Genomic DNA, 23,627 nt, shown 5'->3' with positions numbered 1-23,627 from the left:
CCGCGGCGTGCAGTGCGTCATATACATGTGTGGTAGACTTCCAATACGAAAATCGCATGCATTTAGACCAACCCATGCGTGCACGGGTGTATATATATATATATATATATATATATACATATATATATATATATATATATATATATATATATATATATATATATATATATATATATATATATATATATATATATATATATATATATATATATATATATATATATATATATATATAGGGCGTTTGAGCGAACACTTTCAAAAATCTTTAAAATTTGCCTGTGGCAGATATCACAATTCTAGTTCTTGAGCTGGTCTACTCGAAGCAATACTTGCACAGAATGTTGAGATGCAAAATCGACTAATTAATAAAAATTCACTAATTAAGCTTTAAACTAGTTACATTATGACCCATATTGCAATTCATAAATTATAGCCGTGGAGTTCGCAAGGCGGATTCACTTGGAACTAATTTTCAAGATAACGCCAGTTTCGAGATTCCCGAGCTTTGCGGAGAAATGCATTGGCGTTCCAGTTAATTTTTTAACAAAACGTCGTTTCATGCACTGAAGCACACAAGTAACGGGAACGCCAGTGCATTTGTCCGCAAAGTTCGGGAATTTATCTCTCGAAACTAGTGTCGCCCTGAATATTCGTTCCAAGTGCCTTGCGAAGTCCACTGCTAGAATTTGTAAATTGCAATATGCGTCATAAGATAACTAGCTAAAACGTTTATTAGTGAATTCTTGTTAATTAGTCGATTGTGCATTTCATTTTTTTTTTTGTGCGAGTACTGTCCGCCGCTTCGAGCAGATCTTCTCATCAGCGGCTCATCAACTATAGAATTGAGCTATCCACCACAGGCAACCTTTAAAGATTTTTGAAAGCGTTCGCTGAAACACTCTGCACTCTTAGGCAAAGTTACACCCTTTGGGGTGTATCTCTGCCACGCAACAATAATCGTCATCTGCCTTGCTTGCGTTCCCTTTCTTGAAAACACCGCGCCCGCTACTTTCATGTCGGGAATAGTCATGCTAACGCGCATGCCGTTCTCTACTAGAAAGTACCGGGCTCGTCGCGTTAAAGAAAGGAAATGCGGACGAGACAGATGGCGCTTTTTCTTTTGCGGCAAAAGGGTGTCATTTTGCCTAACAGTGTGTGTGAGCGTACATATATATATGCACCGTTACCCTCATTGTGGGATAGCAAACAGGACGTTTGTCACGCCGTTAACCTCCTTGCCTTTTGCATAGCATTTATATCTCTTTTCCTTTAATGGTCAGCTTGGATGAAGCAACACCGCCTAGACTAGGTGAACAGATGACTAGGTGACTAGATCAACACCCGCACGGCGCTATTGACGTCAACGGGTTGTTTGCAGGCCGAGACACGTCGATATAAAGTGGCGCAGGCCTCCCTCCCGTACTGGCACGGGGTGGAGCCGCTCGTGCTATTCGACTTTGCGAGACAATAACAACGACAGCAAAAGTAATATCAGCGAACATTACCTACCCGAACGAGAATGGGTGCAACCGTATTAAGAGTGTAAGAAATGTTGACACCTTTTCGAGCTTATTATAGCACCAACATATCGGCGTCACTCTTTCAAAAAATTACGCCCTTTGGGACTTGTCCCACAACCATAATCGCCATCTGTCTTGCCCACGTTTCTTTCTCTAACGCTGCGAGCCCGGTACTTCCCAGTCACGAACGGCTTGCGCGTTATCAGTGTGACACAACATTCTCGACAGGAAAGTAGCGAGCGCCTAGTTTTCAAGAAAGGAAACGCAAGCATGCGAGACAGATGACGATTATCGTTGTGCGACAAATATACACCCCCAAGGGTATAACCGTTTTAAGAATGTCGAGTGAGAGCGTGATTTTGGTCTCCGCTCGATATTTTAAAAGACTGTGCATTGTACAGTAGTTCTACAAGTCTTCCATGCTGCACAACCTGCTTCGCGCTGCGTGAATGGCAGCCGTCCGTCCTTGCAAGATGCAGCCGCAATTCATCGCGACTGTTGCTCGTAAACAAGAGAGTACGGTTGCTCTCGCAAACATGCCTGCCACTGCATGTGTATGACCCTGCGATGCATTTGTTAAATGGGACTCGGAAGCGCGGAAAGCGTGCAACATTAGCACATTTCGGAGATATAAAAACCGGCGTATTTATTTGTGCTTGTTAAGTATCAAAATATTGAGTTTAGTTTGGTTTGGTGCCTGACGTTATGGCTCAACACACTACGGGTGATTGCTCATGAATCGGGCGGCAATAGGGAAAGAGAAGGAACACTGAAAGGGAATTTTATAACTTAAAGAGAATACACTAAAGGGATAATAATTGTTGGTAATATAGATTTTATGGTTATATAAAGAATAGGTGGTATTGTTTTTGTTTATACTCATGGTGAGAAAAGGAAAACACTGAGAAAGTTAACACGGCAGTCTCTTTTTGTCGCTTATGAAAAGGAATATTGCTAATCGGTAGGTTCAGTCCAAGCTGGCGAAGAGGACCTTTCAGGAGGCGTTAAAGATAAATCTACGACATTGTACAAGGAAATATTCCATGGTTTCAGGCTCGCTGCAACAGTAACATTAAAAGGAGCCAAACCAGACTTGTGTGAGCAAAAATAAAATGTCAAGTGTAGTAGGAACTGGGCCCATCATAGCTCCCATTTCTTTCCTTTCGTTGAAAAGAAGGGTTTGCTGGTACATTGTCCTTATACAGTTATTTCAAATTCCTCTACAGTATTGTCGCACTTCAAATAAAGTGAATTTAAAAGCACACTTGCAGATTGCGTTTATTTTGTTCGTTACAGCCGTGCATGTGAAATAATCATCTATATATTTTTATCAATGGAAGTAACTAACCAACTTGAGACCTAACTGATTTTTTTAATTTCTTATTATTTGCGGTATTGCTGAGAGGGAGAAAGTTGTTGGAATGTATAAGGCGAACGTATATCATCATTAGAAAAACAGCTGCCACCATTTCTCTTTTCCCGCAAGTAGTGCAACATGTTCCAGGGTAACGCCCCGCGGCGAGATTTCAGGTACATTGGAAATCTCGCATCCATGCACTCGAGTACATAGAAAAAAGAAAAAAAAAAGCGACCCCCGTCCGTTACGTCACTTATCGGCCGCACAGTGATGGAAAATCTGGCACCTCCTGCCGGGGACGTACTACTTCGGGTACAGGTAAGTCGCAACAAATTAGAAACACAAAGACGGAGGCGGGGTGAGGGGAGGGGACAGTGCGGGAAAGGGGACTGAAAGTCGTCAGCAGGCCGGCAGGGCAAGCAACGAGGTCGCCGCACAGGCGGCGCGACCGGCGCGGCGACGGTGGCGGCGCTGCGAACGCAACTGTGCATCCGGGCCTTTACTTCAGCGTCATTCCATCGATCGCAGGCGCGCTGCAAACATGGCCGGCAAGGAGGGAGATTATTACAAGGCCCAGAAAAAAGAAGGAGGTTTCCTGCGGTTCCTGTACAACCCCGACACCAAAGAAGTATTCGGCCGAACTGGCCTAAGTTGGTGTGAGTAGCAGGGACTGTTTTTCTTGTGCACGCGCATGCTTTAGGCACCCGCTGGACGAGTGCTCGAGTTCGGCCTGCTGCTGGATATCCGATTGCATTGCCCGTCACTTGGAAAGCGAAAGAGGGGGCCAAGCTTCGTCCAAGGACACCGTATCTGCGGACCGGAAACTGCGCGGATATCTGAAGATTCCGTGTGAAGCGATTGTAGGACGAGCAGTGGAATATTTACCGTGCGAGTCTGCTTGCCGTCGTCCCCTCTTCCTTACCTTCATCCCTCCACGCCCTTCTCATCCTCGGGTATCATGGCTGTCTCGCGGTCAAACTGAGGACATTCGTCGCGCACTTCGTCGTTGGTTCCCATATCGGCGTTTTACGCGTCTGGCTAGTGGACGGCGATCTGAGTGTTGCAGCGTGCCTAGCCGTGGTTTAGTTACTCGCTGAAATGGACCATCGAAGAGCGCTTTGCATGGGCTGATCGCTATGTGAACGACCTTGAGTCGAGCGGGTCGTGTTGAGGCAGTTCGAATGCCGGCCACGCTCCGCGCCCATGCGAGCAGCAGTTCTTTCAGTGTACGTAGAAAACGAGTTTTGTGCTTCCACGTGGTTTGTTACTGACTCCTTTTATCTTCCACTAAAGACGTCTTTGGGGAAGCACGGTACCGAGTAGGATTTCGAAAACAAGTGTTGCAATGCGGGCTTGCAGTGGATATCGCAATGCGTTTTATCTGCATTTCGGACGTATACGACACAAAACTTGCGTTATTATTTTTTCCATGTGTTTGTGCTTTACTCAACTTTTTACTATCTCTCTTTTGCAGTTAAGATCACCGTTTTCTACATCATCTTCTATGCATGCCTTACTGCATTCTGGATCATTATGCTCATTGTGTTCTACCAGACACTGGACACAATCAGGCCTACATGGATCCTAGAGGGAAGCGCGATTGGAACAATTCCAGGTGAATATAATTGTGCTATTTTCAGTTGAGAAAATGTGGAAAACACATCTGTCAAGTCTCGCAATTAGAAACAAAAGTAGCCAGTACGATCGATTACTGTAAAAAATATTAAGGACCTATTTTGTTCTGCAGGTAGGACAATCAATGCGATGATCAGGTTGGAAAACTGTGAAGAAAGCATTTGCCTATTCACGCAGGACACTTTGTGACGCACTCTCTTGCCTTGGGCAGAAGCGAAGTGTCCCTTATCTAAAAAAGATGCAGCTTATTCTTGGTGTAGGCACACACTGTTTTTTTGTTGCACTATCTCAGCCTTTTGTAATCGCATGCAGGATATGATTATATAGCCTGTAAACAACTCTGCTATAACAAATGACCTCAAACATTTGTATGTACTACAGTGTAAGGGTGCTAAGACTCACTTGCTGCTCGTGGAGCTTTTCATGTTTTAATGGCAGGAAAGTGTCCAGAATGCATTTTTATGCTGTGCTGTGCAATATATAAAATCTTACTGGCTGTCTTTGAAGAGTCACAGATATTGTCTGATTGAGTGTTGCGCATGTTTGCACAATACAACCATTGCTGTAAGTAAATATAACACTGCCACAAAGCAGTGGACATTCACAAACAGCTTTAAACACTCATTAAGCACTGACATTCTGCTTGTTCACATATCATACTAAACATTAAATGCCCTTAACTGAAGATCTAGCATGTTAGATAAGCTCAGGTGGTCAAAGTGGAACTCTCTATGACTTCCTCTAAAGGTGGTGTCTCTGGGTGTTAATCTCCGTTAGTGAATCCAATCCATTAATGAGGGGAAAAGAGGACCCAAGCTTAATCTTGAATGGTGGCGGAAGTCGTATGTAGCTTTAAGGGCTTAGAAATGTTGCTTCATGCTATAATGATAAAGGTTGGGGGGGGAAGAAAATTACTAGTGTCATGTGCTCGCCTTACTTTTCCTATTGTTACCAATTTAGGAACTGGTGGAATCAGTGTGCATGTTGTCTGCTGTGAAGGTTAATGATGTGTAACACTCTTCTGTTTTTTTGAGAGGGGGGGGTGGTGATGCTAAGCATACTGGGTGTTTTATGTAACTTGAGCCAAGGATTAAACAAAAAAAAGCGCAGACTTAGCAGGCGTAAAGGTTTGTTGGTTTATTACAGTTAACTTCAAGTGCTGTGTGGCAGAAATGCATGTCACATGTGCATTTCTTCTCTTATCCTCATTGGTTTATGCTGGTTCAGGAAATGTTACCACAGCAACTAGACCAGGCTGTAGCAGCGTTGTAGTACACGCATCTCAAGCACTGCTGCTTGGCCTACTAAATAGATAGCTGGTGTTTAATATTTTTTACCTTCTTTTTGGCAGGGTTGGGCTTCCGCCCGAGGCCACCCGAGAAAAATGTTGACAGCACACTCATCTACTTTAAGGCTGGAAATGCAGGAACCTGGAAATATTGGGTGGAAGATCTTCAAGAGTTTCTTAAGGGTGAGTCACCAAAGAGGGTGTTGGTTTATCATTCCAGGTGCCTTCAGTCTCATTTGATAGGCAATATGAAGCAGCAATTTGCCTGCTCGCTAACTTGAAGGGAGGCTCTCTTATTTTTTCCTTTCAAAGAACAGGCTCCGAGTAGTGCATGATCCAAGTGACGATTTCTAAGGACCATTTATGCTGTGATAATTAATATGCAGTAATATGAAAGGGCCTACTGTGCTAAAAATTTACTCCCCCAACAGCACTAGGCCTGGCCACTGTAGTGTAATTGGCTGCTACCTCCCATATAAATCTCTCAATTCAGCCAACATAGATTGTAGAGTACAGCTATCAGGTCTTTCCAGAGCTAAAAAGGTATGTTAATGGCCTAGTAGCTCTCAAATATTCCTCATGTAAAACCTCCAAAGTTATTTTAATGAAATGGTTTTAGGTCAAGTTATGTTGTCTAGCATTTTTATGTAAGGTGTTGGTGCAGCTGGGGGATTGGTGGAGCTGAAGGCAGTTAAGAAATTTTGGCAGTTCTCAATGGCATTCAATAAATACTACACGACAAGGTGCACTCATTCGGAGCCACCTTTTGTGTTAGAACAGAAATAAAATGCTTGTTTGCCCATTAGTCCATACTGGTGTGCTGTAACTTGAAGTACAGTCTGTCAGTCAAAAACAAGATGTGCTCAGCATTTTTACTTGGAGGGAATAGCTTAGGTGCCAAAACCTTTGCATTTTTTTGTGCTCCTACCACAAAAATTTGCAGCATTGTCCTCCCATACCTTGAGTCATGCTGTTTCGTGTAGCCAAATGATCTATGCAGCTTTACATCCAAAAGCCACCCATATTCCTTTTAACCTGATATTGTCTTTATCACAAGGGTAATTCTGTGTATTGTGAACAGCATTGTCGTAATAAAAAAAATGATCCAAAGGGGCACCAGCAGGTGACTCAGAGGTGATTAGGTACGAAGTGATTCCATAGGAAGCAAACATGTCTGTCAGTCCTTTAAAGGATGTGGCTATACTACTGTGAACCTCATTAACTTTTCTACATACATTTCTCACAGTTCGAAAAAAGAAATGATCAGCTCTGCACAATAGTTAACAGCAGAAGCAATTACCTCACCTACCTTCGAGATGTGCAAAAGGTTAACATAGCAAGCCAGTAATAGCAACAAGTCACACATAGCTGTGAAAGAAACTTGACAAAAACCAAGTAAGGGAACACTACCATTAACAATGGCACTGTGGTTTTTGTATCGGTGTCATTTTGTTAATTGGCATGTGCACCTGTAGTTTTGTTTGGTGGATGGTAGTGCATGTACCACTACTTGGACCAGAAAATCTGTATCTACCCATTACCTCTCAGATCTGTTCAAGTTTAAGTTTGTAATAGATTACTTTTTTTTTTCATATATAGAGAAGTGTGGGCGCCTGTTGGGGCTTTCAAACAGTCAGTGTGGCGAATTAATGGTACATTTCGGCTGGTCATTTTGAAGTGCTCTGGCAGCATGCATTACATTTATTTTATAGTGCCGCATGGCAGCTGAGATTGCTTGGAGGTGCTCTCGCTTTTGAGCTTGGGAGCATAGCGTCTGCCACAATGGCTTGAGTGGCAGTGCCTCAGTGCCTTTTTTGTTTACAACAGAAATGATGACATGTTTCCTCTTCCAGCCTCCGATTGCTCTGGTGAGGGGCTGTGCATTTGACTTGGGCAGGCTTTCTCTGGCTCCGATAAAGAGAGCTTCACATTGTTGCAATCCGAGTCGAAGTGCAGTAGGGACCAGCCAAATGTACCATAACTGATGTCGAGTTATAGGGTACCTGAAACAGTTTGGATAAATTTTGTAGACGCGTAGGGTACAGCTACAGTACAACATTTGCTCCATTATTTAAGTGAAGCGTCTCATATTGAGAGCTATAAACAATTACAAGTTACCCTCCCTACTAGCCACGCTTTATCTCCTCAACTCGTTCGCCGAGTGATTAGGGCTAAGCTCCACTTTCACTTGCTTCAAGTTGTGATGCGAAATTGTGTCACCTATTTTGGTTGTCTTGGAGCCAGCGTACGAAGCCTCTCCAGCCTCTCTGCTAACTGCCTGGCCGTCGATCCCCAGCCAGAGCTATTCAAGCAGCATGCATTCTGTCGCAACGGCGAGCTTGCCCAGTTTTCCGTTAACAACATGCGATCTTGGCATTTTGATGGATGTGTGGGGATGTAAACTGAAGCCCTTCCATGCTACTACCACTGTGATGAAGGAGCTTCAGCGTAGACATATGTGAGCGGCCTGCACGTTCTAGCCACCTGGTGGCACAGAGCTTAACCAGCCAAATGCAGGTGGTGTCCAAAACCCCATGTCTATGACCTGTTTTGTGCTCCCAAAATCACTTCCGGCTCGTTCAACCAGCAAAAGCATAACCTTTAGGATCTGCTTTTTAAATCCAGAGGACGCAACCCTATGGGACATAGATTTGGACACCACCTATTGCACTAATGAAGTGTAAACCATTTTAAACAAATAAAGATACATGTTCATGATTACACTCTTGCCTAAAATGTACACCAGCAGCAAAGTAGAATACACTTGGTTACTGCTATATTAGCTCTGTTTGTTTGAGCTTTGTACCACCAGGTGACTGCACCGTGCAGACCATTCATGTTTGCGCATCCCGTAAAACTCCCAGTCCACTTGTGCTTGCGTTTACCCAACTACCAGACACACTAAACTCTACTGTGTCGGTAATGCTTCGGTGTGAAATGACGGCTGCAAGTGCTTAAGGGGGTCATTTAATGATCAGGACCTATCTTAACGACTCAGTATGTTTGTACAAAATCGTCGGCATGATCTCAGGCTCCCGTTAAAAAGAAGTGGCTGCCTGTAGGTGGTCAGCCCTGTTAAGTTGACCTATCTCCTCATTGCCATCTACTGGTGCTAGGTGCAGTAGTGTGTAATTTGTTTTTCGTTTTTCATTGTTTTGCCCTTCATCATTGGCTTGCACAAAAGTGCACCCCTGCTATTGCCAGGATCTGTTACTCAGTACAAGAGGTGATTAGAAGAGAACATGATCGAAGGAAAAGAATGTTTGCAATTAAAATAGCTCCAGGCTCTTGCCAACTGTCCCTTGCTGCCACTCTTTCAGTGTGCTGTGCCTCTTTGCATCTTAGATGTGTGGCGAAACATATTTCTGCAAGATTACCTGCCACAGTGCGTCGGTGGCTGTGGTGTTCTTCTATTGAGCGTGAAGTTGTTGGTTGTACTCCCGGCTGCGGCAGCCACATTCCGATAGGGGTGGTATACAAAAATGCCGTTGTACTTAGATTTATTGGGCATGTTAAAGAAGCACAGGTGGTCGTCATTAGTCTGGAGCCCAACACTATGGCATGCCTAATTATCATTGTGATTTTTCTACATAACACTCCAAAATTTAATTCCTTTCTTTATATTTTGCTTTTGGGAAAGATTACATGAGTACCAGGGTTCTGTTATCTCCATTGATAAGATGCTTAGTCATTGTCTGGTACCTTAAAGGGCCCCTGAAATGGTTCGGAGAAATTTTGTAGACCCGTAGGGTACAGATAAAGTTAATAATTCGCACCACAATTTGTGTGAAGAGTCTCATATTAAGAGAGCTACGGATAATTACAAGTTACCCTCCTCCATAGCCATGCATTTTCTCCTCGGCTTGTTCGCCGAGTGATCAGAGCTAAGCTCTGCCTCCACTGGCTCTGGGTCATGATGGCACGTCGCGTCGTCTACTCCCAATTGTCAAGGAGTGAGTGCGTGAAACCTGTCCACTCTCTCCGCCAGCTGTTTAGCAGTCGAGCCCAAGCGAGAGCTATCGAAGCAGCATGCGTTGCAAGCATTCTGTTGCAGCGCTGAATGTGTCTGATATTCCGGTGACCACAGGCAAGCTGGCCATTTCGATGGATGAGTGGAGGCATAAACTCTAGTTGATGAAGGAGCTTTAGCGTAGACGTACGTGAGCGGCCTGATCGGTGTGCACGGTCCTGCCACCTGGTGGCGCGGAGCTTAACCAGCCAAACAAAGAGCTTATGTTGCTCTAACCAGGTGTAAAACATTTTAAACATTTATAAAGACAATCTGTTAATGATTATGCTCCTGCTAAAGATTTACACCAGCAGCAAAGAAGAATGCACTTTGTTACTGCTACTGTGTTTGGTTGAGTTCCGTGCCACTAGGGGGCTGCAACATGCAGACCATTCACGGTTGCGCTTCTGCTCATCTCATGAAATGGCATGGTCAAATGACCAGGCCCTGTCCCTTTGTTCTTGCGTTTACCTTAATACCGGACTCTTGAAACACTATGGTGGCAGTAATCCTCCCAGTCTAAAGCGACGGCCACAAGCGCGTAAGTCCTGGTGCCGATCAGACAGCGACAGTCCAATGTGCTGCAGCCACTCTGCTAGTCCGCTGCCTTGTAGAGCGATACAATGTCACAGCTTGACTTATTGCCAGTCGCTACGTTTGCAGCCCACAATGCAACATAGGTGAATCATGGTGCTCGCAAAAAGACTGAGACCGACCGTGGAGCTCTATTCAACATTGAGCACGTTGTAAAACAAGGAGACACTAGCTGTGTTCTGGAAGTGCTAAGTGTAGTGAGAAATTGTTCTTCTGCATTCTCTCTCTGTTACTTTCTTTTACTCAGTTAGTTAGAAGGGCCTTGCAAGACATGAAACGAGGAAAAGTGGCAGGAGAAGATGGACTACCAGTCGATTTAATCAAAGGTGGTGGAGGCATAATGCTTTAAAATCTAGCGGCCCTTTTTACGAACTGCCTGTCTACTTCAAGGGTCCCAGGGAACTGGAAGAATGGCAACATTATACTAGTCCACAAAAAAGGGAGACGTTAAAAAATTGAAAAATTATAGGCCCATTAGCTTACTTCCAATATATATAAAATATTCGCCAAGATAATCTCCAATAGAACAAGAGCAACACTGGACTTTAGTCTATCAAAGGAACAGGCAGGTTTCAGGAAGGGATACTCTACAATGATCACATCCATGTTATCAATCGGGTAATCAAGAAATCTGCTGAGTACAGTCAGCCTCTCTATATGGCTTTCATAGATTACGAAAAGGCATTTGATTCAGTCGAGGATACACAACCTTGCCAATGCTCTTCACCACATGCTTGGAAGAAGTATTCAAGCTATTAAACTGGGAAGGCTTAGGAGTAAGGATCAAAGGTGAATATCTCGGCAACCTTAGATTTGCAGATGACATTGTCCTGTTCAGCAACACTGGGGACGAGTTACAACAAATGATTGATCACCTTAACAGAGAAAGTGTAAGAGTGGGGTTGAAGATTAATATGCAGAAGACAAAGATAATGATCAATAGATGGGCAAGGGAACAGGAGTTCGGGATTGCCAGTCAGCCTCGAGAGTCTGTGAAGGAGTATGTTTGCCTAGGTCAGTTACTCACAAGGGACCCTGATCATGAGAAGGAAATCTACAGAAGAATAAAAATGGGTTGGAGCGCATTCGGCAGACATTGCAAGGTCCTGACTGGAAGCTTACCATTATCATTAAAAAGAAAGGTGTTGAATCGATATTCTACCGGTGCTGACATATGGGGCAGAAACTTGGAGACTGACCAAGAAGCTAGAAAACAAGTTAAGGACTGCGCTAAGAGCGATGGAATGAAGAATGTTAAGCGTAACGTTAAGGGACAGGAATAGAGTGGTGTGGATCAGAGAGCAAACAGGGATAGCCAATATTATAATCGACATTAAAGGGCCCCTGAAGTGGTTCAAATTTTGTAGACGCATAGGGTACAGCTGAAGTTAACCACAATTTGTGTGAAGCGTCTCATATTAAGAGAGCTACAAACGATTAAGTTACTCTCCTCCATAGTACTGCATTTTCTCCTCAACTCGTTCGCCTAGTGATTGGGGCTAAGCCAATGCCACCTAGACAAGAGAAGGCCTGAGCGCTCAGCGAGTGACGTCATGGAGAAGAGGCCGGCTGCGTGCTCCGGGAAATGGGTTGAATAAAGGGATCGCGCCCTTATGGGCAACGTTAACCAGAGCACAGTTATTGTCCTTCTTTAGGCATAGTTGAGCAGATGGTCCACAGAGGACAGAGGGTGTTCCAAGATTATTTTATTTATGCAAAACTATTTACGCACTGCATTATTAAAAAGGCCGTCCATAAAAAAATTAAATGGTTCAATCTTAGGATTGAGAATGAATTTCGGGTAAATGATGGCAGGGAGCATTGATTATATTGAAAAGTCGTAGTGCTGCCTTCTTCTTCAGAGTAGCTTCTTTGCCTTGATTTATCGTTGGCGTCAAAAGAGTTCGCTGTTCATGCAACCACAAAAGTTCTTCAACAAAATGTTAGCACTGCGCCATAACACACATCTCGTGACAACTTCACTGGTGTGCCCTTCTTCATATTCGGGACACATGTATTTATTCCAGTGTAGAACGAATAATTTCGCTTTCGAGGCATTATTGCATACAGTACCACAGTCCACATATTTACAACACCTCAAATGAGTTTAGCAATGCAAATACAAAACATTCATGCAACTATTTACAAAGAAACAGCTGCCTTATTTCGCAAAATTCCAGCTTTTCTCTTCTTTGCCATAGCATTGGCACCCAATATTCTGCCATTGATCTTGCGGAAACATGAACACATGATTTTTTTGGCCCCGATTTGTAATTGCTTGAGTAATTGGGCACGCAGCACTTACTAGACATATCCTGGCATGAACGTAATCCACATACTGTGGCAATTAAGGCTTGCCGTACACACAGCCACAATTGCAGCACAAACGCAGAGATACATGCACAGTTCACCTCCAAAAAAAAAAGTGTGCTCGGAAGCTTGTCACAGCATGCCAGGACTTTTCTCACCCCGAAGCTATCCAAGGAGCAGCAGGGTTCCTGGAACTAATCGAATTGTTATCGCTTGCCCTACTAACGTCATATGGGTAAATGACGTCAAGTGGGTAGGGGCGGCTTAAAATTCAGCCAAGCGATGTGGTGCAATCGGCAGCAATGTACAGCTTTAAAATCTTATTATAAATTACAAGCTTTATGCGGAGCACTTACATGCATCAATTTATGATCAGAAGGACTTACTCTAACGACTCAGTGTGTTTGTACAAGATCGTCAAAATCGTTTCAGGGTCCCTTAGTTGTTAAAACTTGTAAGGACTATTTAAAATTTATAGCAAGGTTTTGAATATAGCAGAAGTTGTACGTTGTACCATGCAGTACTGGTACTTTTGCTGAACAAGGACTTGCGTCTGGATAAGCTTGGCATTAAAATATTTAGTACAGGGTGCCTCTACAGCCTCCAATTGATAATTCACACTGCTTCATGGCACCGCCACTGGCACCATAGACTTTTATAGACCATGTGTAATTCGTACTCTGCCTCCACAACCATGTGCTAATTCAACCACAGATTGGAGCTGAAATAGCGGTACATTGGTTTTGATATGTTGCCAGCATGGATGCTGCCCATGTCTCTTGCGCCTCCTTGAAACCGAAACTAGCAAAGTGATCCAGTAGTCACCTAACCTGCCCAAACCAAGGGACAAATAGTGTTTGTCCCCGTACATCTTAAATAGTGACACGGTCCTGGTAACTTCAATTGCTGTTGTGAACTTCAGGGTCATGGAATCGTCTTGGAAATTGTGCCAACTCCATCCTCAATGCCTGCCCAACGAGGGTGGTGTATAAATGTGGAGCCACCATACTAGACTGTAAAGCCCCAGCCACAGTTGCGGAAAAACGCATGTGACGCTGGTGTTAAAACGCAGTGACGGCAGTGAGGCCACATCAACTGGTGGCGAACTGCTGCGGCAGTCACATGATAGCATGAAAATCTTTCCTTCTCTTTTTCACTCTACACGTAGGTGTGAGATGGCGCATGCTTTTTCCTTTGTCTGCTGTCAGATCGATGCTTTGTTGATGTTCTTTGTTGTTCGTTCTTAATGCGAGTCCTGTCTTATGAAGATGGCATTGCCACTGATCATAATCATGTTGGTGCGCTCCCGTCTGTTGTGGCGTTTAAAAGACAAGGAGAATGAGGTGCTGAGTGGGCCTTCGTGTCCTTGTATTCAGGGTTTGTCTTGTACAGAATCGGATATAGTGCACTGTCTCCAAAAACCTTTCCATCGGGACATCTTGGTTTCAACTCACCATTTTAAAGAAACCATGACAATCAAAAGTGCAAACGAGGCCAAAACAAGCCAACCAAAACAAGCATGATTGAGAGCTGACGCAATCAGACAGTAGTACGAAACAAGCGGTTGGGTGGGTCTGCATAACACCAGTTTCTTGCGCTCAAGTCACTGAAGAGGCTGCTCTCATTGGTCTCCTTCGATTTCAGCTTGCTTGCCATCGTGATGAGTGATGAGCTGCGATAAACTGATCCAGGACCGATCCGCCTCATGGCATGAAAAAGCTGCTGCGAGGCAGCTTCTGCGGCACACGTTTTGCCGCCGGCAGCGCGCTGAGAGTGTATTTCTACTAGTGTGGCTAGGGCATTAAGAAACTTGAGGTTTGTCTATGCAAGCGCGGTCAACCTGTGTTTGTTTCTTTTTTTTTTCCCCCAGAATATGAACATTCGGTTCATGCATTTACCAATTTCTATAATGAGTGCATTACAATGGTTGGTGCAAGCTTATGTGTGCACAGCAACACATTGACAAGCTTTTTTGGCCACTTGTGAATTAGTCACTCATTTACTGGCACATTTGAAATCCGATGCTTGGATTATTGGTCTGCTACAATATTTGGGCAAATATGAACTGGTTCATGAATGTTCTCGGGGTCAAAGACTTGTTTCTTGGAGTTCCACGCGATAAGCTTTATTGCACTTGTCAATGTGAAATTCTGTTTAAATGGCTCGACTGTTGTTTTTTGGTGTGATGTTGACGTGCATGTGTGATGCTGTTTCAGACTATGACCGGCAAGAGGCGGACGGCGAGCATCTGCGCACGTGCAGCTTTGAGCAGCCCATCGACCCCAAGGAAAACAAAGCGTGCCGTTTTGCCCTCGAATCCATTGCCAGCAACTGCTCCAGCGCACAGCAGTTTGGATATGAGTATGGCCAACCATGTGTCCTTCTGAAGCTCAACAGGGTATGCAACTTATCCTCCTTTGCATTTGATTTGAACCTGTAAATATTACATAAGAACGGTCTGAAAAAATATAGCAATGTATAATGCTTCGTGCCATTGCCAGTATGCCATTCTTGTCACGAGGTACCATTGGTTGGCCTTTCATGGGAGGTAGCGTGCCTTATTAGTATTGGTGCCCACACTTTATTTGGTCAGAGTGAACTTAAGTACATTGGGGCCATGGGTATCCAGTTTATTTGTGATGCTATAGTGGCTCAACCTGTGAGCTGAATATTAGTTTTCCGTGAAATGGAGGGCCCAATGGCAAAGTGTTTTTGTACAAATTCAAATGTCACATTGAAAACTGCAAAATGTGAGTTATTGTAGCCTGAAAACCAATATGGCGTTCTCCCATGTTTTGCTCACTATTGCATGCAGCAATAGCAGATCTAACCTCTGTGCATATAGTAGTGCTGAAGGCTACAGTGTGAAACTTTCGGTGGTGTAGGTTTACAGTTGATCACTGATATATTGAACTTCAAGGGGATCATGAAATAGTTTGATATATTGATAATTAGAAATATAAAATATGCCTACCTTAAGTTTTATCTGAAACCTCTGCACATCTCCGGCAGTTTTCTGAGATCGTGATAGGCGGGGATTTACTGATTTGCTTCACCAAGGACTTGTTAATCAACAAAAGTTTACTTATATTTGCACACAAATGTGACAAGTCACTCACACCACAGAGGAGACTTTTATATACTGCTAATCCTGAAAGCTTGCGTTGCCCAGGTGCGAGACTGCGGTGCATTCAGAACTTGGAGAAGTGCTTGTTGCACATTTTTATTCAGGGTAAAGTAGAAATAAGGTTCAGGCAAACCAGTGTGTATGTACATGCACTGTGCAACCATAAATGCACCCGTACTGTGAAATGCGTGGGAACGCGTCTGGCTGCCTGTCTGTTACAATCTGCTGGTAAACGGCCGCTTATCACGCATCAGTAAATTGGGCAGACTGTTGTGTTGGGTTTCAGAATCTATTTCATGTTGTAGCCAGTCGTCCTCGCTTCTTGTCCATCCTACGTCTGTTCTTTATTGGGTTCTACGCTCTAATGCTTTGTGGTGCCTTCATTCTCTGCTCTTCCCCTCTGGCCCCTGTGGCAATGACTCCAGATACTACACAGATGCTGTTAGATTTGAAAGTGGTTGTCAGATTGCAGAACATCAGGACTCATTCCGACTGACGTGCAACTCCGCGAGCACGAACAAAATGCTTTCAGCGTGGACTGTGGGCCTGCGAATCGTACAGTGATGAGCCTTGTGTGTCGCTGCTGCAATTGCCTTTCTGGAATTGCAGATGGGATGTATTGCGCTTTTGTTCAATCCAAACTGTAAAGCAAAAATCCATCCCAGTTGCGTTTAGGCTTTGATTCATTCGGCCGCTCGCAGAACCCTTAAATACCATTTGTGGAAAGCCCTCGTTTACAAGAAGACGAACCCGGTGACTCGCACATCTCCAGTTCAGCATCTCTTGCCTGGAGTCCCTCAGGGAAAAGATAAAGTGCCATGCATGCTTTCTTGTGGAACACTCATTGGATTGGGAGGCCTTTTGCATTCTTGAAGCAGGGTGGCAATGTGCCCATGTCAATAATGAACAGCCAGTTTGCATGAGCCATCCACACGCACAGCGAGCATAATTGAGATACGCACCCTGCTCTTCACTAAATGGTCCGCACTAAATATTTTCAACTGTACGAGAAGTAATTGCATCATTATTAGAAGAAGCGTGCATGCAGGGTTGTGAAGTGCAGTGTTCAATATATCCAATGTGGTGATAAACAGTAGTACAATACATTCGCAGTACAGCGTTATACTTTTGCTTTGTTTTCAAGGATGTCTTACAGCTGTTTGACAAGGGCATCAATTTAATATAATCGAGATCGACTGTAGCGCTGCGTTATGAGGACTCTTATGGAACTCCAGGCAAGGAAGCGGGCATCTATGGGCAGTGCTAGAGCAAGAAATTTGGTGCATTTGCATCGTGGGGTGCATTTTAGAATCACATGTTGTAATTACGGCAGTGTCTTAAAATTTTTCATGTTGCAGCATTTCTTGCTCCTTTTGTTTCTTGCTTCTGCATTGATGCTTGCATGCTGCCGGCCTTGTGTTCACTGGTCAATTGCCTTTCAGATTTTCGGCTGGGTGCCAGAGCCTTTTGACAATGGCTCATACCCACAGAAGCTTCCAGACAATGTTAAGAATGACTACGATCCCAACTACGTCTACATCACTTGCGAGGGAGAGGCAAGTTTCGTTTCACTTGCGTTACATTTCTTTTACGATAAGTGTTGTTCCAGTCTGGTGGCATATGTCTTGTAAGGTTGTGGGATGATCTCGTCAAGCGGAACCTGTAAGGGCTGGGAAGGTGTTTCATTTGCTGGGAGGATGGCCTGAAGCACACCATATATTTAGGTGTGCAAACTAAATATAGAAAGCAGATGGCAGCGAAGTATTGAAGGGAGTGATTTCTCTAGAAACGGAGAATAAATTCTTTTCTTTATGCAGACATCCTACCTAAAATATGACGCAAATGTCAGTGGCTTCTTCTGAGACCTACATAGCGAGCTACTGAAAGTACGCCTCATCATAGGCAGAGAAAATGTAAACGCTTCAGATTTTCAAAGATCCTAATGTTATTACCTTCCTTTCTTATGTTTTCATGCCCTTTGTGGGTTGCCACATGGACGTGCTTAGTAGCATTAAAACTGAATGCCATTCGTGGTGTAGTGCATGCTCATAACTCACTTGGCCATCAAACACATACTCTCGTTCCCAGTGACTCCACATTCTGACAATACTAAACGAATTTGTAGCAAAAAACAATTGTTATATCCTTCACTCCTTCAAAAAGGGCCGTTTTTCGCGGCATAGTGTATTCTCACAACCATCACAACTTACTTGGCCATCAAAAGCTTCAACTTCGAACAGTTTGTGTCTGGGTGCAAAAATAACATTCCTGAAGTAAACTACATAAAATACACCTATTAATGTGTTTTGCGCCATTCCTAAACAATTGCACCCTAAATATATTTTTAACTATTAGGATTGGAAAGCAACCATAACAGTTTCACTGCAGCTATCGCCATCGCAACGTTTAATGTAATTAAGTATGCACGTATAGCAGCATTCGAAATATAATGGCATTAAGAAACTTAAGGCCTTACATATTTAATGGCATTAATATAGACTGTGTGGCACGGGTAATACACATTTTCATCTCCAACAATGGCTTTTCTATAGTATAGTCGTTATCTCATTAATTCGAACACGCCTAATCCGAACTTTCGGTTTATTTCAACTGACGCCGTGATTCCCTCAATGTTATGTGTATTCCAGTGGGCGAAAACGCCCGGTAATTCGAATGCACAGGCATTTGTGACAGTTCATTCGAACATACCACGCTACGACAATGCTCTCCGCAGCTGCGGAGAGCATTGCTTGTGGCAAACGAGCCACAAGTGAGCCACAAATGGAGGAGACCAATAAGAGAGGCCTCTACAGTGACGCACGCGCAGAAAACATATCACATGGCCCCGCCTGACCGCTCTATTCGTACTGGCGTCTGGTTCAGTCAGACTGCTTGTTTCGCACTATTGTCTGCTCATGTCGGCTTCTGCTCGCGCTTGTTTTGGTTGGCTGGCGTGGGCAGTTTTGTGTTCTTCGCTCGCTGTATGCTTGTGTGCCACAATATTTCACGACTCGCTCCCTTCATGTTTCGTGCTGTGATGCACGAATACTTCAAAAACAAGTCCTTCTTTTAGTTCAAACTTCTTTTAATTTGAACAAATTTAGGAGCCCCTTCGAGTTTGAATTATCGAGATTCGACTGTGCTCTTCTGTTTAGGTGCCACTATATGCATAGATTTTATTCCCTCTTGAACACACGGGCCAACCTATTGTCATTACCCTGAGTGGGCCAATCACTATTGCTTTGGCGCACATGGCCTGTAAACCTTTGTGCTGATAAACACCATGAAGCATCATCATCCTTATTGAAAATGTTTGAAAATGGTAACGAAAATGAAAATAATGAAAATGTTCAAAAGTGTTATTGAAAAAAGGGTGATCACTGAAATGGCAGACATCGTTTTGAGCACTGTTCTTGTGAACTGGGCTTTTTCAAGTCAGTAACGATCTTGCTGGTTGTTATCAGTGTGCACACTGAAAATATGTAAGTGTTCAAGTAAACTTCCATATATACCTTTTTTTTGTCATTTTCTTTTTTTGGTGTGTGTAGCTGTTGCTGTAAGCAAGAATGTGTGAATGATAAGTTTTGTGCTTTTCATACTGCCACAGTGCTTTGATAGATGGGTTTTTATAATAGCAGGTGTGTGACTGTGGCAACTGCTTCACTTCCTGCCTTGCACATCTCGTTTTCACTCAACAGAACGTGGCTGATGTGGAGAACATGGGACCACTGGCTTACTTTCCTGGCAACCGCATCGAGAAGTACTATTTCCCGTACATGAACACTCCGGGCTACCTGTCCCCCTTTGTGTTTGTCCAGTTCCTGCGTCCCGAGAGGGGAGTCCTCATCAACATGGAGTGCAAAGCATGGGCAAAGAACATCAAGCATGACCGCCAGGACCGCATAGGCAGCGCTCACTTTGAGCTCATGATTGACTGAGCCCCCGATGTTGACATGTGTGCCTGCTGTGGTGGCATGCGCTTCTTTCTTTACACAAAACACGTGTGATGCTACCATCGCCGAAAACCGCCTTTTGACCTCTCCCTCCACCTCTTCATCTATCTTTGTTGCTTCCCCAAGCCCCACCCGTCTCCCTGCAAATTCATATGTTCGTGTATTATGTGTGATGCTCGATTCTTGGTTCCAGTGAAGTCAGGAGAACGTTGGTGAACCTTTTATGTTTTTTGTTGTCGTTTTCACTTTTATTTTTTAGACAGCCTCAGCATTTCATTAAATTCGTGCATTTCTGGTTTAGCGTGTTATATAAACAACTAGTCTGCTGCCACATTTTTTTTTCTTCTCCCTCCCTCAGTCACGTTCATTGCTACTTATTGTTCTGCTGGCACTGTCTCGACGTGTCAGCGAAAGAGGAATCAGTTTTGAAAGCATTCAGAGTACCGCCACTCCGTTTCGCTTTCGCTTATTCAGGGGCAGCTTTTTTCCATGGACATTCCAGAGAACTGCAGCAGCATGTCTGCAATCCTTTTTCGGTTGCTCCTCTCTTACGTTCTCTTATGCTGCTGCCGCATCTCTATCGTAGCTGTTGCATATTTCATATAGGTTGTTGGGTCGCAATTCACTGCCCGATTGCTCTCGTATTCTTTTTCGTATTTCGTTTTTTGAGATTTAGATGTAAAGAGAAAGTCAATGCTGCAAGGAGTGTCGATTGTTTTTCAAAGTCGGGGTTCTTTTTTTCTTCTCTCTTGCTCCCCGCATGTACTGAGATGCATGGGGTCGCACCGCCAAGTGGATTTCTCGAGCAAAATAATAATAAAAAAAAAGTCACGAGGGTTTGCACGCGTGAATATTTTGTGGCATATAAAGTTAGGCTAGAATTTTTCTCGCTTGCCTCTGTAGCAACCTCGCGCATTGTTCCAGACACATAGGCATTCATTCGAACAGTGCCGGAACGCTGCGTCTGGGAATCTTGCCGAGCCACTAAAGAAGAAAAGAAACGCCACACACATACATGCATCGCAGCCGTTCCCTAACCCAACCCGGTGACAGACCCTCTAGTTTGTGATAGCTTGTTCTAGGATGAGTTGGTTGCCACCCGGCACAATGGGTATTTGCCAGACTGGCACAAACGTGCCACATCCAAGGAGGTAGCAATGGTTGTTCTTCAAGCCCTTGAGAAGGTGCCACAATGAGGTGTGGCAGTGAAGTTGGCGCATTTGAATCGTGCTGTCTCGACTCGGTCGAGCTGTAGAGAACAGGCTCATGCACACGCGGGCGGAGCTGTGATTTTGAGAAAGCTGTTGTTGTCGAGGCAACCCTTCAACATTTTTCTTTATCCATTGCGCATGTGCTGGTGTTGTCACTGTAGAAACGTGCCCAACACTGTGGCGCAGGGGATTACCTTGTACGTACGCTATTGCTTGGAAGAGTAAAAGTTATTGACACTTGGCTTCTGTCTGTGTTTCATGCATTTAGTTATGTTTTTGAGTGGAAATATTTGCAAAATTGCTTAGTTTGGCAATTTCGCAACTCGCTGGTATATGCAGGCTATGAACTTCTACGTGTGCGGGCAATAGCCTGTTGTTAGCATGCAGTTGGACTGGTCACACTGTTGACTGGCTAAAATGGAATTACGACCAAATGTAAATAAAGTGGACGAGAGTTGGGATCACACCTGGTCCTTCTTGATTCTGAAACTGCTGCAGGAAATTGTATGCAGTAGAACCTCGTCGATACGGTCCTATTACATAGAATTTTCCAGTGCCAACGTTCACGATCAAGAACACAAAACATGACCCAGTTCAGTTGCGCTGTATTTTACTGGTTGATACATTCCCAGAAGGCACAATCTTTCAGCTCCAACGTTTAGTACCTCGCCAAACTGCGATCGCATGATAAGTTTTCTGGCTGCTAAATGTAAACAAAAAAAAGGCACCAGGTGGGTGCAATCGAGAACAGTAGCTGTCTGTGCAGCAGCTTCCCTACAGTACATGCCTGCCCGTCTCGCGTGAAAGCACGGGCGTGCACTTGGATTCCTATTCTAGTACCAACAAATCTCATTCCGGGTACGCATTCACAACTATTGCCTCCAACCCTATTGCTATAAGCATTTTTACATATCTGTCTTGTGGTGTTTGGGACATGTAGTTCCATAGGAAGCGTGCTGCACACTTTTAATAGGGGGTAACACAAATGCGCCACTGTTCCCTACTTCAAGTGGCACAGAGTGTCATGTTTCACTCTGGGGACATTGTATTCCGTTGTCACCCACCAGCTTGGTTTAGTTTTTTTTTTTTCTTCACAGTCTTAATACACTGCACAATAGAAAATTGACATGTGCCTGGTCACTTGGACCTCGGCTCGCATTGGCAACGAGTAACGACAAGTGGGCACGGTAAAACTTCCTGCCAAAATTCCACAATCAATGAAGCTGCTGACCCAGGCCAAATGCAAGGAGCGCAAATGTAAGCTTGCCGAAGCCACAGAAACAGTGCACATCTCGTGTACCACTACCTTGGTGTCTCATGCTGCAACAATTTGCATAATACTTTGCATTACGTAGATGTCAACTACAGTTGTCTGCGAAATTTTTTAGTGACTTTGGACCAAAAGTTTTCTTGGTCGGCACATTTTTCCTTGCAATTTTTCGCCCCGGGAATGTACGAACGAGCTTCTACTGTACTTCAGTGCACTGATCTGTTCAGATCAGTGCTTAGGTGTAGAGGATCTGTAATGTTAGCTACATGTGCAGCAGTTGAAGACCATTGCTGCTTTCCCTGGTGGGTATGCTGGGGGCAATTTGTTTATGATCTTCAGATGTGCCAGTGTTTTCAAATAGACTAGCTGTGCTTGGCTGTAGAACCTTGTGGAACGGTTACCACACTGACTTCGCTTGTTGAAGCTCTGGTAGAAAGTTCTCTCAATTAGGCAATTAGCTTTGTGCAAGGTGATGCCAAAGAAAATCTGGTATATATGACTTGAATGATTTCTGCAATGTTTTGCAAGGACTTCACCGATATAATGGCTATGAGAAACATGTGGCTGTGTGGCATTAATTATTCAGTGGCAGTCTTGCAAGGCTAATTAGTATGTATCCATACGCTACAGGTGTTTTCTTGAGCTTTAAAGCGGAAAATATCTTTATAAAGTTGTCTCCTGCATTTCTCTCTATAGACTCCTTCAAAACATAGGTGTGCATACCTATTGCATATTGTAGATATAGCTCATTTTGGACCTCTGCAGATGCCTATGAAACATTTTGGTGTGTAGTTGGAAGGAACGTAATGTGAAAGCCGAAGAAGAAATAATTGGAAATGTCATATATTGCCATTGTGTTCTCGTTTTGTTTGTGTAGAGAAAGTACTTGAATGGTATGAAGGGGGGGGGGGGGGAGTGAAGGTCAGCTGGGGTAGCACAGCGTAATGGGTTAGTTGGGTTAGTCGCTGGTATGGAGGGGGACAGAGAAGTAAAGAATGAAAGCTGGTAATAGCGTCCGCGTTCTTTAAGAGAGGTGTGCCATAACGGAGGGCTGTTGAATAACTTTGACCACATGAGATGTACAATGGACATTCGTTGAATCATTCAACTCCGGTTAATTCAATATTGGTTAATTCGATCCTCGCCGATGGTTCAGGTCGGCGCTCGTGCATTTCTGTGGCCCAAACTCGTCATTTCGATCATAAAATTCGCCTTCGCCTGATAATTCGAATTTGAACAATCGGCACACATGCGCCTGACTCCTATGGTGGCCCCATAGCGACGCCTTAGTGGCCGTGTCGGTCTCGGTGGAGCTTATGGGACAGGGAAACGCGTTCGACACACGTCAAATTT

At 44.0% G+C, this 23,627-nt stretch overlaps 1 protein-coding gene across 1 annotated transcript; it reads left to right on the top strand.

Moving 5' to 3' along the window:
- Positions 1-3,369: 3,369 nt before the first annotated feature.
- On the top strand, positions 3,370-21,246 carry nrv3 (nervana 3). Its single transcript, XM_065428260.1, has 6 exons — positions 3,370-3,533; positions 4,352-4,492; positions 5,864-5,983; positions 14,930-15,111; positions 17,283-17,396; positions 19,539-21,246. The coding sequence occupies exons 1-6, from the start codon at positions 3,419-3,421 to the stop codon at positions 19,776-19,778; spliced, it is 912 nt and encodes a 303-aa protein (XP_065284332.1). The 5' UTR covers positions 3,370-3,418; the 3' UTR covers positions 19,779-21,246.
- Positions 21,247-23,627: the final 2,381 nt, after the last annotated feature.

This window comes from Dermacentor albipictus, chromosome 1 (genome assembly GCF_038994185.2).
Source record: "Dermacentor albipictus isolate Rhodes 1998 colony chromosome 1, USDA_Dalb.pri_finalv2, whole genome shotgun sequence".
Taxonomy (NCBI): Eukaryota; Metazoa; Arthropoda; class Arachnida; order Ixodida; family Ixodidae; genus Dermacentor; species Dermacentor albipictus.
This window is presented reverse-complemented; position numbering and strand designations above follow the sequence as displayed.

Excerpts from the sequence above, each read along its gene's own strand:
- nrv3 (XM_065428260.1), top strand. The coding sequence starts at position 3,419 with ATGGCCGGCAAGGAGGGAGATTATTACAAGGCCCAGAAAAAAGAAGGA. Across the intron at positions 4,493-5,863 it reads CGCGATTGGAACAATTCCAG|GGTTGGGCTTCCGCCCGAGG; the intron begins GTGAATATAATT and ends TCTTTTTGGCAG. Across the intron at positions 15,112-17,282 it reads TCCTTCTGAAGCTCAACAGG|ATTTTCGGCTGGGTGCCAGA; the intron begins GTATGCAACTTA and ends ATTGCCTTTCAG.